Source organism: Cynoglossus semilaevis, chromosome 1, assembly GCF_000523025.1.
Source record: "Cynoglossus semilaevis isolate Cse_v1.0 chromosome 1, Cse_v1.0, whole genome shotgun sequence".
NCBI lineage: Eukaryota > Metazoa > Chordata > Actinopteri > Pleuronectiformes > Cynoglossidae > Cynoglossus > Cynoglossus semilaevis.
The window spans coordinates 7154167-7176534 of record NC_024307.1 but is presented as its reverse complement, the minus strand read 5'-3'; the positions used below and the strand labels follow the sequence as shown (position 1 = coordinate 7176534).

General features: G+C 40.7%; 1 protein-coding gene across 1 annotated transcript; it reads left to right on the top strand.

The window, feature by feature from the left end:
* Nucleotides 1-14957: 14957 nt before the first annotated feature.
* Nucleotides 14958-22012, top strand: LOC103377546 (14-3-3-like protein). The gene is made up of 6 exons (XM_008308402.2): nt 14958-15115; nt 15595-16020; nt 19713-19836; nt 20387-20550; nt 20810-20905; nt 21105-22012. The coding sequence occupies exons 2-6, from the start codon at nt 15712-15714 to the stop codon at nt 21186-21188; spliced, it is 777 nt and encodes a 258-aa protein (XP_008306624.1). The 5' UTR covers nt 14958-15115; nt 15595-15711; the 3' UTR covers nt 21189-22012.
* Nucleotides 22013-22368: the final 356 nt, after the last annotated feature.

Here is a 22368-nt window from a genome sequence, read left to right as displayed (position 1 = left end):
AAATCAAGTGTTTGGACAATATCGGAATATCGGATATTAGCAAAAAGTTAATATCGGACATTCCTAATAATAATAATAAAATTCCTTTATTCGTCCCACAATCAGGAAATTCGCAGTTTGAGTCTTTGGAATCCACACAGGCTGCCACAGGAGGTGCCATTAGGCACATGTGGTTTCTTTGGGCTTTGAACCCAGGACCCTCCGGGTGTAAGTCAGATGTGTTAGGCAGGCATGATAACCGCTACACTATGTTGTTGACTTTAATATAAACACCAACTATAATTGTAAGGAAGTCACTCGTTACTCATTCAGTTCAAATACACAGTATTCTTCTGATTAAAGCGCCCCCTCCCGTCCCCCGCCCCACAGCTTGGTTTCTGTCTGGTGCCTCCAGTGTGTCTGTGGTGCGGAGCTTCACGCTCCAGTCATCAGCCAGGGTCACACCCTTGGATAATCTGCGGTGGAAAGTAAACGCCACCACAGGAGTCACATCGGGACTGGTGGTTAGAGAGGAAGTAGAAGCAGCATTGACAGCACTGGATCCTGTCACACTAAAGACGGTGACTCGCCCTCCATTGTCTGTGTTGTACCAGGTGTGGACCAGATTACTGACGAGTCGGCAGTGACACACTCTGCAGGCATCTGTTCTCTGTCTGCCTCACAACAGTCCTGTCTGACTCTCTCTCTCTCTCTCTTTGTCACAGTCCCCCTTTAATAACAACTATATATACAGTATATATATACTGTATATATACACATACCACACCCAGGCATGGGCAAAACTAAGGCCTGGGGGCCAGATGCGGCCCGTTCAGCTTTTTATTCCGGCCCGCCAAACTTTTCCAAATTATATAATTTATTTATATTTTCATTATACTTCTGCTTTTTCCCTGCAATACAGACATTTCACCAATAGATGGGGCAAAAAATAATAAAAGCATCTTAGCATATTAGCCTTTATGCATGACTATTACACGTCATTTATCTAGCTGTTTGTGCTACCCTCATGGCTACATTTTAATCTTCTGGGAAAATTTTTTGGCACTCACGTACCACCGTTTGAGTACCACAGTTTGAGAACCACAGTTTTAAATCATTACAGATTTACTGTACTGTTTATACACACACCTGTTTCTCTGATGTAACAGGAACTGAGCTCCAAACATTCAAGGACAGCTTGACTTTTGCCTGGAGCTAAAATGCTAAAATGTTAGCATGACAGCATAAACCCCACATGGTATTTCTTTGTTCATCCAGGTAGAGAGACAACAGACGACAGTGTGACCTGAAGCCTGATTCACTCTCTCTCTCTCTCTCTCTCTCTCTTTCCTCAGCCATCTGTGCCTTTCTGTTTTTTGGCCAGATCACCTCTGTGAAACAGAGCAGCGTGACACCATTTGTGAGCATGTGGAAGAATACCATTATCACTTGGGTAAAAGACAAACAAAAAAAACAAAAAAAATCTCCTCTCCATCTTGAGGTCGTTAATCTCTGCATAAAAAACACAATGTGAGCAGAGAATGGCCGACAGCGTAGAGGAGGAGTATCTGATACTCACCCGTCGTTATCTTATCTTTACTAGTGTGCCATTAAAACTCTGTACAGTACGGTAAACAAGTGGTTTATTTAGATTACGTCCGTCCAGGTCATAAACCATTTTCCTGTCAGAGCATTTCCAGGAAGACAGTGTGGGAGTACTTCCTCCATGGATATCCTTTGACTGTTTATAGTCACAGGATATTTGTAACACTTGTGTTCTATCTTTAGACGCAGAATCAAAGAAAGACGACAGTTGGCCGCTCAAAGCCGAGCACGTTGGCCGTTGAAGTAACGATGTCGTTTTTACTGCAGTTGCAGTTATGCAAAGAGCTGAGCAGGTTCCTGTAGAGAACATTTGAATAACAGGAAAATTAGGAATGTGGACCTGTGTTTTGATGGAGCTTTCACACACACGCAGCATTTACATTTAACACTGGATTAATTTTTAGGTTTATTTTCTATTTATTTTACGCCTTAAATTCTGGTTTAGACACGAGCCAATCGCATCGTAATTTCATTGTGATGTAAATCTAAATTACTGATTTGAAGTCCAAGAAATGACTATTATCGTAACCGCCATAACTTTTTTTTTACTTCCCAATGTCATCGTATCGTTTTATTTTTATGATTTGTTTGATTTGGGAAGTAGATTTATGTTGGTCCTGATATATATACCGACCGTCCCACTGTTTATGACAGGACGGTGGTTCAGGGAGTGAGAGTGGAGCAGGGCCTGAAACACGAGACACCAGAGGACTGAGCTGCAGGGGATGTTCAGAAGACGAGGACATCACTGACACGGAGCTAACACGCTGTGTCATCGCTCAAACGCAGCTATTTTCCAGACAATAGAGGCTGAGAGCAGGGTTGGTCCACGTCAAAAACTTCACAAAGACTCGGCAGCGTCTAATCTCACATCGTCTGTTTCACCAGCGACTGGTCAGAATCTGACAACAACTGGAGGTTTTCCTCTACTGAGTTTGTTGCTGTTTAAACACAGAACCACACGGTCAAATAATTGACTTATTTCAAACTGAGAGAAATGTGGCAGCCCGGGTCGTGTACCCTCAGAGGTTTACTTTGAAATATTAGGTGACAACCTAAAGATGTTGCTGGACTTTCCAGTTTCTGCCAATGCCTTTGGCAAACAGACCCGACTCACGCGTTGCTCTTCTCACACAGAAACCAGATTGACTTAAATGTGTCCTACTTGTTCTTCAGTTGTATGTTGTCATGTGTTTAAACCAGGCGTGGGCAAACGCTTTGACTCGCGGCCCACAATTGTCCTAAAATTAAACAGGGGGGCGTTTCTTACGCCACCTATTGGAGAAACATGGGTGCTGCAGGGAAAAGGCAGAAGTATAATTGTAATATAAATAAATTATATAATTTGCAAACGTTTGGCGGGCCAGATTAAAAAGCTGAACAGGCCACATCTGGCCCCCGGGCCTTAGGTTGTCTGGTTTAAACAGTACGTTTGTCTATCATTAGCTTTGTAGTGTGAATTCTCTATTGTCTCCAATGTGTCCTAGGTGAAAAATACAAGCTAATATCTAAGTTGCATACCATCATACACACACACACACACACACACACACACACACACACACTGACCTGGCTAGCTGCTGCTAAGTTTATCTCTGTGTCAATCTGTGCCCCAGAGGCACGCAGTGGCAACCCAGAAAAGACAGACTGCACTGTCAGTGAGAATGATGGTGACCAGGTCCCAATCAATAGAATGTGGGACAGAGGAAATATTTGAGTGGGACAATGTGGGACACAGAAGGAGGTCACAAAGTGATATCAAATGTTGATTTGCCTACAGGTAACAAAAACATACATTCATCTTTGAACTTATCATTTCAAATTCAAACTGACAGTTGTCAGTAGGAGTGGCTCGATCCGATGATCAGGATCGATATCGGTCCGAAAATGAGGAAAAGGTCAAGATCGAATATCAAAGAAAAAAACAACTAATAACCCGTCCAAACGCGATGCTTTGATGTCCAAATGTTTGACTTGACGTTGCGCGACATGTTGTGAACAGGGACGCTATCACCACAGCAGCGACAGGAGTAAAAAAGAAGGTATCGGACTGATATCGGTATCGGACATGAAATAGTCGTATCCCTAACTTTTGTGGGATGACAGTCGCAGTCGTATTTCTCTCCCATCCGATGGATCTCAGTTCCATTACATTAAGGGTCTGTACAGCCCTTGAACACAGGAAATCATTTCAATATTTAAACATTTGGACGAACAACGAAAAGTCCAAATGCTGTGCAGCTGGTCACACCTGGTCACACCTGGTCACACCTGGTCACACTTGGTCAAACTACTGGTTAAAATAATGGTGAACAGAGCAACGCTAGCCCAGATTATTAGCCTGCAGCACTGTCAACAGGATATTTGGTTGAGCTTGTTTGTCTGAAGCATTAGCTTAGATTACATTAGCCATAAATGTTAGCATAAGGCCTCTGGGACGGGACAGAACAGATTCAAACACCAAACAGTGACAGCATTGTTGTACGTTGTTGTACTATAAAAAGATTTTAAAAGATTTGTGATCTACCAACATTGGTAATGTTGCGAAATATCAAGGACTCAAGGTTCTTTATTGTCATTGCAACACATGTTAGACATGGGATGAACGAAATTTAGTTTCCCCGGTTCCGGCTCCCGGCTTTATATATATATACATACATATATATAGTGTATATAAACATACATTACATGTTGGTTAACTGATTAAATACGTGCTCTATAGTACAATATGATTAAATTCCTACAGTACCACTGTACTTCTACACACTATAGAATTATATATATATATTGTATATATTTTATTTGATTTGATCACTGATCTTCCAGCACTCCCTTTGTGGTCTACTTTCAGACCCCTGTCTACAGTACTTTTTGACCCACACCGCCCGTCCTTATTGTTTCCGGTGGTGTGGTGAGCTGTTGTCACATCAACAGAAAAGCCTCCACTCCCTTGTTTTCCTTCGGTGGAACCATTTTTAAGGACCGCTGAGCGCAAACCACGTGTGTGAGACCTAACACCTGCTGGAGAACCATGAAAACCACAGTGTTTATGGTCGGAGCGGCCACAAACACACACCGCTCTGTGTTAACTGGTGCAGTGGGTTACGCTCCCACATCAGTCAATGTAGTGTATCGATCCAAGATGTGGTACGCTTTGAAGAGCTGAGTCGGTGACCTTGACGCAGTGTGCTGACATCATCATTGCGGGTCTGCAGCCAAACACCACTGCACTGGATGAAGCTCTTCGACGACTCTCAGATCTTGGCTGTGACGGTGCTGTGATCAGCTGGACTCAGAGTCTGCGCTATTACAGTAGCTGACGGACAGAAGGCGTTTGGCAGAGGCCTCCTGCTCCATTAGACTAAACTGCAGCTGCATGCCATGCCCTTCTATTTTCACGGATGACATCATTTCAGAAGGGTTTGTCAGACTGGTCTTTTCTTGTTATGAAACATGGACAGAAGTTACTGCAGCAGCTCTTCTGTGGATGAGTTTCATACAAACCATTTCAGTCGTCCATACTTCTCCGTTTATCTTGTCACTGAAATAAAGTGGAAGCAGCTATTTTCTCAGACATGCTGAATCACATTCAGGGCAGTGTCTATTTACCTAATGGCACAGTGGTTGCGCCCTGCCCAAGGATGACTCACTAAATACCCGTGAGGCTGAAAAATAGCTTACATACAGGATTCCGCTCTCGGAAAGTATGACTGTCATTTTGAGAAAGTTTTGCCTTTTTCTTTGTTCCAGGCAAAATCCTGCATTATTTAAACGCTGACTGTGTTGTCTGTTGCAGCCACAGAGGGGACAGAGTGCGGTGTCATTCCTTAGGAGAGACCTGGAGACGCAGCAGCAGCAGCAGCAGCAACATGCCATTCTCTTCACCTTTGGGTTAACCTCAGGGAGGGGCCGAGGTATCGTAAACCCGCCTCAGTAACTTTCCATTTCTCACTACAGAGGAGGAAGGGAGAGGTCTGTGTGAAAGCCAACCTCAACGTTTGAGAAGCTCTATTGTATAAAAACAAAAACAAAAAAACATAAAAACAAACGATTGTGAAATCATTTATCTGTGCAGACACCATTCCAGTGTGTGCTGCACAGAAATTCCAGGCCAAGGTTTTTTTTCATTTATTTTCTGCTGCGGTTCTTAGCTGTGATAGTTGATCCATAAAGCATCTCTGACTAGTGACACGGCAAACATTTAGGTTACATCACTAATGAGGGGTAATTCAGCGTGAACTATTTGCATTCCCCCAGCTGGAATTTGCATGTGGGAGCCACACAGAAGCCTGGAGTTATGGTTCCATCAAGGCTGTATGCAAAGTGCCCCCACTTGGGCTAACGCTATCTGGTACGACCTCAGGTTTCTTTGTCAATGTGACACAAGACAGACATAACACAATACAGAAGTGTCTGCACAAACAGTTACAGCTGGGAGGGTGCAGTGTTACTCCAGGCCTGGAGGAGAGAAGAAAAAATCTCTTTCAGCCCTTTCCTTCTTTAGGGATCTTTGTTTTTTTCGGACTGTGACTAAGTGTCCTGACCAGGAACACCACAGAAAGGCAGCAGGATCTGAACCTTGGTACAAGTCCGTCTCCCTAATCAAACGTAGAACAGGCTGTTCCATGCCTGACGTAATAGATCAGTCAAATATTGATCTTCTACTACTAAGTCAACCAGCCTGTCATCCGTGAGGGCGGTGCACGCCCCGCACACAACCCTCACATGTGGAAAATTAGGCCCAGTCTACGGAGGCTCCGGAGGCAGAGCGTTCCCAGGGACCTGGTACGAGAAAACTCGTTAAATACGACTCCCACTGAAGTAACCTTGGCGTCTGCCATCATTGTTATAGGGTGGCGTTGAGCAGGGGTGTAACCGCTCACTGAGATAAGAGGTTACAGAGTGACGAGACTGACTGGGTTGAAAAACTACGCGAGGAGATTCAGAGCAAACGTTTTCAAACTCTTCCACTCTGGGACCAATATTTGATGATCGTGGATGTTTCCGACCCCAAAACTCAAAGGCCAAGACAGCGCTATTGCTCAAGGATCCATAGTTGTACTGCATTAATCTGATATTCCTGAGGAAGGAAGCGACTCTTCCCGCAGTGACGCCGTAGCACTTACTACTAGGGATGTCTGATAATATCGACCTACCGATATTATCGGCCCGATATTAGCATAATTATGTAATATCTGTAAGAATCGTTATCCGTTTTACCCCCGGTAAACCCGATAACGCAGTGTCTGGGTTTGTCCCGGTAATGCAAACCCGATAACGCAGTGTCTGGGTTTGGCCAAAAATGCTGGAATTGCTTGTAGGGTCCTGAGACGTTTACTTCAGTTTTGGGGCAAACAGCTGCATATATCGGTATCAGTTGATATTGGAATCGGAAATTAAGTGTTTGGACAATACTGACATATCGGATATTGGCAAAAAGTTTATATCGGACATCCCTACTTACTATGTTGTCATCATTTAGCTCTGTGGTCAAATTAATCCAGCCAAACACCTATAGTGAGGTCAATATCGTTTGTCTAATTAAAATCACGTCAACAATCATATTTAAGTGTACACATATTTCAAATCAATTCCTGTCAGCTATAATGGAGGATTGGTTTAGGCAAAGCCCTTTTACATAACCTTACCTTTGCCAAAAAGCTTTACGTGCTGCAGCTTTGTTTCCTTTACACATGCTCTCCAATCCACACCGCAGTACCTCCACCTCCCTCAGGAGACACACACCCTTAACATGTGCTCCTCCCGGGAGCAGGCATTCACTCTAGACTTCCTGGTCTTCGGTGCCTTCATTCTTGACTGCATTCCTGTGCAGCGGTAACTGCGCCTCAGCTGAGCAGGTTGACACAGGAGACCGACCCGGCCGCTCGTCCGATCTCCTGACAACACCCACAAACACTCAGGGTTGTATTTTACTGTGTACCAAGCAAACATACTGACAGTGACCACTACCCTGACTACCTCTCACTGTGTTTCTGTGGAGACGGTGCGGACGTCGTGTCTACAATACACAGTGGGAAACAAAGAAGGAAAAATGAAACAGTGAGAAGAATATGGAGCACTTCAGCCACCTCCAAACGCTGATTCATTTGGCTCAGCCTCTGGTACTGTATCTGTAAGTGTGGGAGTACTGGAAGCCTGTTTGTTGCGTAACACTTTTTTTTCCCCCATCCTCCACACTATTGTGAAACTCTGCTGAAACAAGTCTGAACCACAACAGCTTGCCTTTGTCAGATACTACACCATCTTTTTTTTTTTAAAAATTAAATAAATCAATCAATTTGATTTCTCTCTGATTTTAATTAAATCAATCAATCAATTTGATTTCTCTCTGATTCAGTCACATCATAAGAAGGTACAGCCATTTACATGAAATGTTTCTTTAGAACAATTACAAGACAACAATTTAATTGATTCGATTGATTTGCTTCTGCCGTCCAGTAGTTGTTCAGGATGACGGGAGCTAGCCTCAGCTTCTCCTGAAACTGTATCCTGTCCAGCATTGACCTCTTACAGGTCATCAGGTCAATAATCAATGAAAAGCTACAGTTTATTGGCTGTGAGAAACTGCAGTTGAGGAGTCCGTGCTTTTCTGCCTTAACATTTAAAAATGAACAGTAGAATGAAAGTAGCACTAGCAGAGTTCCCTGTGGAGCCTCATGTTTGTTTGGTTTTTGAACTCCTCACCACTGCACACAACCAAATGTGACCTCTGCTTTTTACCCATCACCATAGTCAGCAGGGGGCAGCTTTGAGCGCACGAGGAGCAGTGTGTGGGGACGGTGCCTTGCTCAGAGCACCTCAGTGGTACCTTGGCATCTAATGGACTCGAACCTGAAACCTTCCAGATCCAAGCCTGCTTCCTTAACCACCAAGTCAACACTGCCTGGTGTCGCGTGTGTATGTGCAGTGGTTGATGACAGTTGAACTTGCTTGCTAACAGCAAAACAACACTCTGTCACCGCAAAACTGTCTCATTTTACTTACAGACAATGATGTGATGTAATGATCGGTCACGTGGCTTATCGTGACTACAGACACTTTTAATGTGAACGCGCCTTGAGGTCACATCATCATTAGGTCACATCACCGTCTGTAAGTAAAATGAGACCGTTTTGCTGGTGCTGTTTTGCCGTTAGCAAGCAAGTTCAACTGTCAGTTAGCAAGTTCACTTGTCATCAACTGCACATACACACACGACACCAAAGCCTTTGTAATAATGTAGTCGTCAGCAAACAACTGAATCTAGTCCAATTAGTCCTGAGTAAACAATACAACATCAAAGAGCCTAAAGTACGTATTTCAACGTTTTTAAGATTTCGCACAAACTGGAACTCCTAGTTCCTCACCCCACTCCACAAAAATGGCTATGGGTAGCTAACAGCTAACAGCTAGTCTTTATAACCTTTGAAAAACATTATCACACAGAGTAGTTTGTCAGTGAGCTGGTAGACGGACGTAGCTCTTCAAAGACCACATCTACATGTGAATGTGAGTCTGCAGAAAATAGTGAAAAGTCAAGTTACTTTAGTCTGTTGTTCTACACTTGTTATAAGAAAAGAAAACATCAAGAGAGAAAGATTGTCTGGACTGTGCAGCTGGTGAAGAGCCATGTGTCTGAACATGTCTGACTGTCAAGCATCGCCAGTCAGACAGAACACACCAGGGAGGAGTAAGGACGGGAGGAGAGGAGTGAAGAGGAAAGAAGGGCAGTGGAGACAACAGGAGACGAGAACAGGAAAGAGAAGGTAAAAGGAGGACAGGAGTGGAGAGAAGAGGAGAGGAAATTATATTAAAAAAGAGAGAAGGTGTGAGGAGAGAAGAGAAAAAGAGGAGAGAAAAAGAGAGGAGAAGAAAGAAGAAGAGAGGAGAGGAGAGGAAAGGAAAGGAGAGAAGAAGAGAGGAAAGAAGAAGAGAGGAAAGAAGAAGAAGACAGAAGAGGAGAGGAGAGGAGAGAAAAAAAGAGGAGAGGAAAGAACGGGGAGGAGAGAGGACGAGGCTGACTTTGATGAAGGTTATACCTCATTGAAGCGTTACTGTCCTATTTGTCACAAAGACAAACACACTCGTCTCCACCTAGTCTCAGCCTTGTTCTTCGGAGACTTCACGGCAGTGTGCACTCAGTAACCTGCACACAGAGCTGCACAGTTCCACACAGACACACACCGGCCTTCACTCATTAGCTTAAAACGTCACTCACATAAACAGCACTGCAGGGAAATTGGCGAACACTGCTTTCTAATTAAGGAATAAATAACTGCAGAGTCAAGCAGCGCAGGTAAAAAGCCCAGTGACATCCAGTACATGACGCAGCTTCATGTCTTAGCTGCAACATTCCTGAAATGATGATGATGTTCAATATGTAGAAGTGCCTGGAGTTGTGTTTCGGTGTTAAAATGCAGCGTGTGTCTTTTTCTCTGTACCATTTGACTGCATTTTTCCCGACCCTGCAGAACCTCGTCTGTTTCATGTGTCAGATGAAACGTGGATTTTTGAGTTATATATAGAAGAACTAGAGCTGAAGCCATGGGACTTCCCAACCTATTAACCATCACTATTTATAAGCATGTGACCTACTGTGGACAAGAAACTGTTCTTCTGAGAACGCAGCGTCTAATGACAGGACCAGACGCCCTGGGTTGAAGAAGATAGTGTTCAACGTTGTAGTCATATATTCACATGGATGTTGAGGAGAGGAGATTGGCCGTGTTAGGAAATGAATCATTGAATTTTTTTAGGAGAAACCAGGACGGTGACTCAGGAAAGAAAGGACTTCAAAATATTTAAAAAGGAAAAAAAAAATTTATTCCCTTATTCATCACACAATAAGGTTCCTGTGGGACCAGTAAAAATAGCAGTAAGGTAATAGTATAACTACAGCAAAATAAACATGGCCCAAAATGTTCCACAATTAGCCAACATTTGAATACAAGTAAACCAAATAACAAAAGAAGTAGCCCACAGATAAAGAAAAATCAACAAATATATATATATATATACTTATATACTTATATAGAAACTGTAGGGTTAGTGTACAGTGAGGTGTTCAACAACATAACCCTCAGATTCCGGTGACTGTGTAAAAACAAGAGAAGTCTTGTCATGTGGTTAGGGTTGGACACAGACAGGATGTTACTCTTTATGTTCTTTCCTGTTGAGGGCAGATGTAGTTGTTTTTTAAAGAGTCCGGACCAGCGCTGTCTGCAGTTGCCTAGCATACTGTCGGCTGCTAACGCATTTTTATGTTTTTTGGGATCACAGTAGAGAAGAAGATCGAGACAATCTATCTTCAAATTAAAAAAAAAATCATTTTTATGTTTTTTGGGATCACAGTAGAGAAGAAGAGAGCTGGAGCCAATAGCAGCCTCTGTTGGATAAAGACAGTGTACACCGTAGTTTCAAAACTTCTGGCTCGAGGACCACTTCCGGCCTGTGAATTCCTCGCACCATGGACATGACTAGATGCCATTAATTACTTTGCCCTTGTGGTTTGTACTTTAGTATCATACAGTATTTACACTACCTAGAAGTACTTTTTCTAAATTAAGTAAGTAAGTAAGTAATTAAGTTTTGTATCACTGATATGACCCTCCAATTAAATGACAGTGGCAGCGGTGGACCCTCAGACCCAGACATACAGAGACGTACAGCCATTCATCCTCACATTCACACCTATTGTCATCTTAGACTGAACAATTATCCCAACCTGGTACAGTCCGTGGTTTTGGACTTTGGGAAGATATGGAGACAAATTGGAGACAAAGCCATTATGAAGGGCAAACAAATATAATGTGTCGCCGGTGAATGTAAACACAGTTGTCTTCCTCGTCTTAATAAATGTATACGCGGGGGGTGTGGCTACGTAATAGCGAATCGCTATAGGTCGAGGACGTCATAAACGGAGGGCCTTCTCTAATGAACTTATCGTGTCCTATTTAATACATAACGAGGACACATTACTTGTCCTATATTTTCTTGTGTTTTTAATTGACCTAAAAGTAGGGGAGGGGGTAAAAATGAGGATTGCAGTCTTGTAGGAATTACAGTGTTTTAAAATATTCAGCTGAGAATTCAGGCACCAAGTGTGAACTTATTGATGTTCCTATCTACAGGCGATCACCAATGCTTTTACACCACAAAATAAAGAATACTAAAGTCTGTTATTTTGATCATTATTGAATGAATAATAATAATTGAACACTATTTTCTTTCCCCTAAAATTACTCTTTGCTGCCATCAAGTCACAGATGGCTTCACCACCAGGGTGTTCCAGTCCTGGCTTGCAGTCACCTCTGTTGCAGGGTAAAAAAATCTGTATAGTCAGCTCCTCAAAGAGGAAGGTTTGCAAAACGGGATCAATTCAGACTCCAACCCTGATGTCATTCTGGGTTTTCCCACTTAAGGTCTTCCCTCTGAGTCTTTGATGTAAGATCCAAACGTGGCGAGTCCATTCTGTCTGTAATGGTACATAACCTGTGGTTTCCTTGGTGACGAATGACTAAGCGCGGGGACACAGGGGAGCTAATGACTATGATAGAAGAAACAGCTGATTGCTCCGGCAGAGAACTGTGGACCAACTGTTTTTGTCTTGTCGTCTTTCTCTTTCCATTGCATCGTGTTATTTTATTGTCAGACAGAACAAACAGTGTGGGGAACTGTAGAGTCAAGTACACCCAGAATGAGACCACGCGTCCTACTGTCCACAGCAGCACAGTCTGCCATGTATGTAGAATGACTTTGTTGTGGGCTCGGCTGCAACATTGTGCAATTTACACAATTTTACCATTAAATAAAACAAAAACATTTTAACAGGTCTAACAGTTTAAACACCGCAGTGATGTAATAGAATTGAAAATGATTTTTTGTTTTTTTAGTTGTTACACTAAAGGGAAAAACACAAGAGGAAAAGTTTTTTGACATGTTCTCGATGTAACAATGTTGGACATGAAAATGAAGGTATTGCACATATTTTGGTTTTTTACATACCAGTTATACGGTCTGACGGCAGCAGGTAGACACCATCTTCGCAGCCGCTCCTTCAGGGAAGAGCTGTCGAGTTCAATGATGGTATCCTGCACGGGTTGGGATAGATCGCCATCATGATAGCTTGATAATAGCTTGGCTACCATTTTAACCCTCTCCCACCACCTCTAGAGGGTGTCCCAGTAGCCCAGCATACCACTCCAGAAAAGATGGCTGATGCCACCACAGAGTCACAGACGCGGTGCTCCTTATACCCCAAAAGGCCTTTGTCTCCTCAGCAGATAGATTCGCTTTGTAAATCCCTTACTGTAAATACCAGTCCACTCTGTGGTGACTTTATTTTATTTGGGTTCATGAATGTAGTCAGCTGCGTCACACAGGAAGTGCTACTGTAAAGAATGTAGCAGGCTACCTCACACAGACCTGGCAAAAGACCTTCAATGTGTCAGAGGAAACATCTCCATGTTATATTAACATTTTCTTTTTTGTAATAACAGTAGCGTCAAAACTTATTTTTTTAGCTCATTCATTGAGTTTTTTATTTAAAAAGTGATATTTGTTTGTTTTTTATTAGATGTTGCTATCACATTGTTTATTTTTACAATAAATCTACTATGTATTAGATTATATTTTGGACTACTCTTTAAATAAATACATGATAATAGTAAGTGACTTGGGACCGGCACTGCCATAGAAACCTAGCAAAATATTGTCTAGTCAGATTTTACAAAAGTTATTTATATTTTTCACAAGGGCATGCTGTTTTCGTGTTTGCTGCTTTGTGCTAGGGCAACCTGTTCTGTCATGTTAGTTTGGCTCTTCTCCTATTGCTATATTGGAAAATGTGGCATGTATTATACCACATGCACACACGTACTCTCTAGTTTTTGTGTTTTTTTGACTACAGTTTATACAGACATAATGCTTCCTTAGCCCTCTGCCTGACCTTAACTATTACTAATATATCCCTAAACCTAATCCTTATCCCTAGATTTGAACGAAACCCTAATTAAAATAATTACTCCAAACTAACTCTTGCACCGGAAAATTACCTTGTCACTTAGCTGGGACTGCCTAAATGTCCTAAGTGACTTAACATAACAATAGCACAAGTAAATGGTCCACATTCCACCTCGTATTTGTAGATTATTAGGACGTTAGCCTATAGCCCCCAGAAACCAGAGCACATAAACATACACGGTGCACTCGTGTCTCTACCGCCAACTACAGAGCCCGCCAACAACTGGAGCTGTAAAAGAGTGGGAGTGCGCGGTCAGCAAGTCTGACCGGTTCTGGTACTTTGTTATGCATGTTTGTTGGTCCCAGGGTGTGGACTAAGTCATGGAAGGTTCTAAGTTAGTGAAAAAACCTGTCTGTCAGCTATGACTTTATGCTAAGGTAAATCCCTCTTCTTTTTTACAAAAGGTGCATATTTAAGTACTTATGTCAGCTTCATGTGTCATGTTTTTGTGAGTACTGTATTTCGCTATGTAAAGCCATACATGCGTTTACACAATGTGGAAGTCTGATACTTTCTTAACCAAACAGGGTTTTTAGGTAAAGACCTTGCGAAACTGCATGAACTAAAGATGCTCTATTTACCAGTATTGTTTGATTTTGAACATTGTTGGAGAAATAGGTGCTGTTGTGGTTACAATGTCGCACAGTGGACAATAGTCCAAGAAAAAAAAAAGGAATTGGAAATACAAGTTGTGGTTTAGCGAACCTTGTGTTTTAGTGAGTCAGCTGAGCTGTGTTCAACCTTGTGGAACTGTGGATCAACTGGTTGATTCTACCGTCAATCTGTTTTCACAGTAGTAATCAGTGTGATCCAATGGTCTCCATAACATGCATTATATGCGTAGTATGATGTCTGGTTCTATAGTTAGAATAGATAAGAAAAGCTAATTGTTACTGTTTTGTGGTGTTCAACGTTTTTATCCTTTACCTCTTTTTATTTCTGTCAATTACGTCAAGTCATTCCACTATAAAGAAACCAAAACAAATTAGCCTAAGCAGACTTTAGATGATGCCCTTTAGGTGAAGGACAAACAGATCTTACATTAGCGATTTTTTGTGGGGTTTTATTTCTTATTTTACACGAAACAAGGCTATCGGGACTTACACATTAATGTCTAAGTATGAGCCACAGACAGCCACACCCTCTAGCGAGGCCTTAGGCGTGTAAAGGCGGGGAGTGATTGGATGAGTATCTCCATGGATATGCGGTGACGTCTTCATCCCTTCCTCTAATTGGAGGAAACCCCGTGGCTTCAGTCTCTGCAGCGTTCCGGTCTGCCAAACTATCCTTTGTGTTCCGCCCTTGTCCACCGCGCTAAGCCACTATTGGCTAAAACATCCACAAATTCATGTCCATCAAGTAAGAAACCAATTTATGGTTGGATAGTACATGTTCATGATCCCGCCCCTTCCCAGTAAGTATAGTTGGACTTACAGCGCTGCCGCGGTTCTTTGACTTTCCGTCGAATCTGTCAAGTCGAATCAGTTTCTAGAGCCAATTTAAACCACGGTAAGTGCAAGAAAAGTTTGCATTCAGTAAATTTACTTACACACAATCGGTTTGTGGAATGATTATCTTTAAATGGAACAAATGTGGTACGTATAAATGTTGTAGTAGTAACGGTAACGTGACATTTTAGTGAAAGGAGTGGCCCATGTAGCTAGGCTTGTTGCTAACTCGCTAGCTCCAGCATCGAGACAGCTTTGTGGCGGGTTTGTCTGCAAATACTTTCGATGCCCGTAGCTATATTTAAATCCGATTCACATATCGTGTATTCCTTAATATATGCTACTTAAAAAAATCAATTGTAATGATAAAAGTGTCGGACATTTTATGGGTGGGTGTCTTTTTCTTTCTCTTGTAGAAAGGCTGTTTTTCAAGTAGTTACATTTTGATAGCCAGTAGTTTGATGTCCTTTTAACAATTAGACATGACCACGCAGCATTTAAATATCTAGGTTCCTCATACGATTTAAATATTGTTTACAGCCTGAACGGTGCTGCGAGAAGTAACGACGACGAGCCCTTGGTGCAACACAATCGTTCGACTGTGCAGTCCTCGACTGTCAAGCACTTCGGATTTCTGCAGTCTTGCTCCACTTGAAGATGAATACTACGGATAAGGTTGAGGATGTTCTCATCAGTCAGGCCAAGCTGGCGGAGCAGGCCGAGCGCTACGATGACATGGCTGATTTCATGAAGGAATTTACAGAGTCGGGGAAGATGACGCTAAGCGAACATAGAAACCTGCTGTCGGTCGCCTACAAAAACGTGGTTGGGGCGAGGCGGTCTGCATGGAGGGTGTTGTCCAGCATCGGACAAAAGAGTGAATCCAACGAGAAGAAGTTGAAGTTGGTCACAGAGTATCGGGAGAAGGTGGAGAAGGAACTGCAAAAGATCTGCAACACCGTTTTGGTAAAGTGGCCATTTAATACTCTGCTTATTAAAATAGCATGCTCATTTGATGAAATATAGACCCCATGTACCAAAATCAATTGAAATGTCAAAAGTCAGACTAAATATGTATTGGAAAATCCATTTACCTCACCATTATTAAATCTAAGTGATGGTTCCCATAAGTGCCACAAGAGGGAGCCTGCATCTTTTGTGAACCCAGAACGTAGTGGTTCTTGGATATCAATTATTTTTATATTTCTGTAACACTAATAGCAGAGAGTAAATATGGCGATACATTACTGCAGAAATAGTACACTTTTTTAATGTTTTTGTCTGTGATATAGGAAGGCCAAGAGCACAGGGGTGATATGCAGTTGCAAACGTCAGTCCTCTTGACTTTTTCTATCCTTTTTAATTTCTGTTTCATGTAAGCCTCTCAGGCAAATCATGCTTCTGAAGACAAAGAAGTATTGTGTAGTCATCCCAGCGTTCCTGCCCTATGGGAATCTTGGTGTCAAACAATAGACTTAAAACCTTGTGAGCGTGTAAAATGACAAAAGGTCAACATAACACCAGCAAGGTGTGTCTAAATTGATAAAGACCTGAAGCCACACAATGGAATGATAATAAACTAAAGTTTTATATATATATATATATACACAGATATCTAAATGAACCACTTGTGAAGAAACTGATTTTAGCAACGCTTCGTTAGAATTGTAGAATTTCCACAGAGATTATTTTAATGAGATTATTCTTCATTATTATTTAGTTTTTTGTTTATCTTTGTCTGCCCACCTAATATTCATAAGGCAACATTTTCTCACTTTTATAAAAGTTTACTCTGTTACTTTTATTTTGCTGTTTGTCTGGGTTTTCTCCCAATACTATCATCAACCTGTGATTCTTCCACCACCTTCCCATCGGTGCAGTACTGTAGTTTGGCTGTGACTCAGCTTTCAGTGTCTGTTCCTGAAAATTGCGTGAGCACTGAAAGTTTGTTAGTAGAGAAGGGTGTGTTGCCTCTTCATGTCTGAACTTGTTACCACAAAGGCAGAAGAGTAAAGACTACTGTTGTTAAGTAAGCAGCTTGGACCCGTACGCCTCCTTACTTGGTTTCCTGGTCAGTTGGTCATAAACAAGACTTGTCTCTTTTAGTTTGTGATTACAGGTCACCCCATTAATAAATGTGTGAATAGCTTTTGTTACAGGGGTTTGTTAGATCAGGCAGCTTAACCCCAAGTATTTAGATTTCGTACCCATTATGAGCAGTTTTGCATTCTCATTTTAAAAGCAGAGAATGTCTTGTTTGCATCCTAAGCTATTTTGTGGCAGAGGGGAAGCGAGTAACATACAATGCCCATGTCGCCCTCTAGCTCAGAGTGTAGTGCTACACTTAATGCTGTTGTCACTGTGATTGCATATGGGGTCTAACAGCTGTTTGGAAAACCTATGGGTAAGGGGACATGGCATTTGAGACATTCTCTTAATGGTTGACAAATTAAAAACGTAGACTGACCAGTCACATCACGCTTGGAGTGCGATTGTGTAAATTATCATGTTTGGGTTAACCAAACCTTAACGATAACCACACTGACCTTTACAATTGTAGCTACATTTGTTATTGTTCTCCATCAAAACTGATTGTATGAAAAATTATATCAAACCAAATGAAATGACCAGCTCTGGAAAACAACAAGTGAATATTGATTCTCTTAGTGAGTTTATTTGTGTCTAAACAATTTAATATTGGCATATAGTATGAATTCACCTTAATTGTGAACAGCATGGTCTACTAACTGGAATAGAGCATGTCCTGAAACAGTCTTGTCCTTAAATTAAATTCTGTGACCTGTACAAGACATGTAGCCTAATATTTGACACAATAACTTTAAGAGCTCAAATGTAAGGAGATATAATTTCTTCAGATTTTTCTTATGCAAATTTGAATGTTTTCATTAATAGAAATATTGTTTCATTTATTTTAATATTGCTGTTAGAATACATAGGTGGGGTAGGACTTTGTCAGCAACCCCTAGTGCTTTTTGGGTGCACTTATAGCGCATAAGAACTCTGTACTATCACTAAGGGCAAAGCTGTCTATTATGCAGAGTGAAATGCTTGTGTTACACTTCAGACATTTAACCACAGAACTTTCATTTTGTGGTTTAGTCATGGTTTAACTTGGGTGTGTTTAGTTTGATTCTCTTACGTTCCTCTTTTGTAAGGATACACTTTTGTCCTGTAAGTTTAGGTGACGTAGGCTGTTTCTTTTAGGTTTTTTTTAATGTGGCAATTCAAAAAATGTCACAAACTTCTTGCTATGCTTCCATGATCTTTTGTCACTTTATGACACCAATTGCACATGTGTATTTTCTTATGCAAATTTGAATGTTTTCATTAATAGAAATATTGTTTCATTTATTTTAATATTGCTGTTAGAATACATAGGTGGGGTAGGACTTTGTCAGCAACCCCTAGTGCTTTTTGGGTGCACTTATAGCGCATAAGAACTCTGTACTATCACTAAGGGCAAAGCTGTCTATTATGCAGAGTGAAATGCTTGTGTTACACTTCAGACATTTAACCACAGAACTTTCATTTTGTGGTTTAGTCATGGTTTAACTTGGGTGTGTTTAGTTTGATTCTCTTACGTTCCTCTTTTGTAAGGATACACTTTTGTCCTGTAAGTTTAGGTGACGTAGGCTGTTTCTTTTAGGTTTTTTTTAATGTGGCAATTCAAAAAATGTCACAAACTTCTTGCTATGCTTCCATGATCTTTTGTCACTTTATGACACCAATTGCACATGTGTATTGGTGAAGGCAAGTTCTTGGACTTTTAGTGAAGGATTTCAGTTGTGTTTTGTGCTGTACATGGGACATGACATGCCCCAATTAATGATTATTGTTGTTGACAAATATTTTTGAATTACTGCTGCCACACCCTCCATTCTTGCATCCGTGGGTGTGGTTCCTGTCTGAAACTCTTGTGGCCGTTTTATCAAGGTTTAAATGTGACCTTGCACTTCACGATTTTGGTCTAATAATATTTATTTTAATAATAATTCAAACTACCCCTGCAGGTGGCGGAATTTCATAAATCTGGAAAAAGGTTTTGTTCCTGTGATGACTCTTGAGCTGCAATAATTAATCCCCTGATCAACTAAGAGATTGGTTGACAATTATACCCCTGCTTCTCTATGATGGACTCATCAGTTCATCAGTGTGTGGGAGACTCACATCCATGTCGGTCACAGTGCAGAAATTGGATTTGTATGCTCTTCTGTTTTGATGTATTGGACAGTTATTAAGTGAAGGGCACTTTGACTATTTTTAAAACCGGTAAGCTAAGGTTGTATGGAGTGGTTGTGTTAAAAGATATATGAGCCTTGCTCAATAGCACTGGACATACTGCCTCTATTCAGGTCAATGCTAGACTTGACCTAAGCCATAATGAGGAAGCTGTCTGGCTGAGCTACATTGCGGAAATCTCTGTCTCTCTTCCTCTATACTGCAGCATTACAAAGGATAGAAAACACATGACTCCCAACATGAAGTGTCTCCTGTGCTTGTGTTATACTTTGGTAAAACATGTGGGTTGAAATGTAATGTCATTAATTAAAATCTATTTAAGTAAAGTCTCGATTTGTGTTCTGAGTAATTCTGTTTTGCACCTAATTACCTTTTCTTTTCTTTTTTTTTTTAAACAGGCACTCTTGGGTGGTCATTTAATTACAAAACAAAGTGACCCTGAGAGCAAAGTCTTCTACCTAAAGATGAAGGGGGACTACTATAGATACCTTGCTGAAGTTGCCAGTGGAGACGAAAAGAATGGTGTGTTCATTTGTGTGTATATATATTTTTTTATACATGTGTGCATGTACTGTGTTTGTATATCTATATAGATAGATAGAGATCAGTAAATGTATTTATTCATGTGTTTGCAAAAGACAATATTTTAAGAACCTCTGCCTCATCACACTCCAAACAGGGATTTTATTTATTTATTTAATCAGTTTTGGAGTTAGAAGCTGGAAATGGTGTCAAATGGTTCAGTGTTTCACAGTCCAGCGACATCCCAGGAATAGTAGCAGTTTGCAAGTCGCACCTAACTGTGAATTGGGTGTAGCTCGCACAGATCCAGTCTCATAGAAACACTGAGTAGAGCAGTAAGCCACTGCTTATCAAATTTTAAAGTTGAGATGGTACTTATTTTCTAAATATATTGCTCTATAATGTGGCTCAACAAGAAGAGATTAATTTAAAAATGGAGATGTACACTAAACCGGACGTTTATAAAAAAAAATTAAATACATTACTCTGTATTGAAGAATTTGTACTGAAGAACGTCATTGCAATGTTTTGTGACTTCCCCTTTCTGCAGAGACTGTTGCAAAGTCACAGATGGCATACCAGGATGCATTCGATATCAGCAAGGAGTCCATGCAGCCCACACATCCCATCCGTTTGGGCTTGGCTCTTAACTTCTCTGTCTTTTACTATGAGATCCTCAACAGCCAAGAAAAGGCCTGCAGCTTGGCAAAACAGGTCAAGAGGATTTGTTTTTTTATTTAATTTAAATTAAAATGCATGAGTATATTAAAAAAAGGTGTATGTGTGTATATATGTATGTGTGTATTTAAATTAAAATGCATGTGTATATTTAAAAAAAAGGTGTGTGTGTGTATATATATGTATGTGTGTATATATATGATAAGTTAACATCAATAAACATCATAGATTAACAACAACATAGTTGTTTGTACATCCAAAGTGTTAATTACTTTTTTTCTTTCTTTAAATGCAGGCATTTGATGATGCCATTTCAGAGCTTGACCAGTTAAGTGAGGACTCTTACAAAGACAGCACTCTTATCATGCAGCTCCTCAGAGACAACCTGACTGTGAGTAAAATGGCACCAAATTCATTATCACTCATTGTCACAGTATGTCATGGCATGATGGGAGGTTTCCCACCAAATGCCTTTTGAACCCACATTAACTTATCAATGTCTGCAAAAAAAAAATCTTTCATAAAGTTTAGACTACATGGTGAAATTTAGTTTAATAAATATCTAACTCCATATTTCTTTTTGTCTCTAGTTATGGACTTCAGAAAATGCTCCTGAGGAGAGTGAGGGTGGAGAAGGTGGAGAATTTGGAGAGGGCGGCGAGAATGAGAATTAGAACTCCCGCGTTTCTGTCGTCTTGAAAAGTTAACAAAATGGAAAAAAAAAATACATCATTCATTCCTTTTTTGCTCCACTCAGACAGTCGTGTAAGAATCAATAAATTAAAAAATAAAATTAAAGATTTGAGCTAATGGTTATGCTTGTCCCGGCCACCCCTTGTGTGCAGCTTTTGGTTGGATAAATTAATTCCCTATATTAAACTATCAATTTATATATTAAAAGAAATCCCAATAAGATGTTTAGTCATTAAAATTAGTTTTCCTCTGTGTATCCGTGGGTGTGTCGGTGTCTACAGTTATGTGGTACGGTTACAACAGCTGAAGTCCAACCTCCAGTTACCAAATTCAAAATTGTCTTGCTGCGTGCAATTTACACACTGGCTATCATGGTAGAGTGGAGCCCAATAGTGCCCATTGAGTAAAATCTTTACATTCTGCCCTGGTTATAATGCCACTCCATCACTGAAGCATGTCTGTCTGTTGGGGAAATGTTGGTGCTTGTTTTGTCTTACCAAAATGCAGGGACCTTTAAATGGGGAGAAGATGGTTTGTCATGCATGTCTCTTGAGATATTACACTGGAATGGGAACAATTGCTGTAACACACTCAGACAATTCCAAGTGTTGGTTGTTTTTGTAATTTTCACTGCAGTTTTGTACACATCCTACTCGAGGGTGACATGAGTCCAGTGGATTGTCATTAGAGATTTGGACCACTATTGTTTTTGCTATTCATTCAATCGTCCCCAGAAGCATTGTGGAACAGTTTGAATCCCTATGTATCAGCTATGTTGACATGAATAAAACATTTTATAAACCAATCCCATGTCTGTCATTTTAATCACTCAATGTGCTTTTATATTAATACTAGGACAAACATACATTTACCTTTAACCAGAGCTAGAGATTTGCAAAAAACATAAAAGGGTATTAAAATAAACCTCTTGAGTACAATACACCTTTGTGGCTTAATTTGTAGAGGATTAATGGTGTAATGACAAACAAATACAATGATTCTTTATTTGTAAGAACTGTGCAAAATTCCATTACCAACAGTCTTGTGTACATCAAAGTAAAATTATCTTAAACAGAACACAAATGTGCATTTCTGTACAGAAACACTCGTATCACAATTTATCTCTAAGTCAAACTGGTCTGATTTACATTTACATTAACT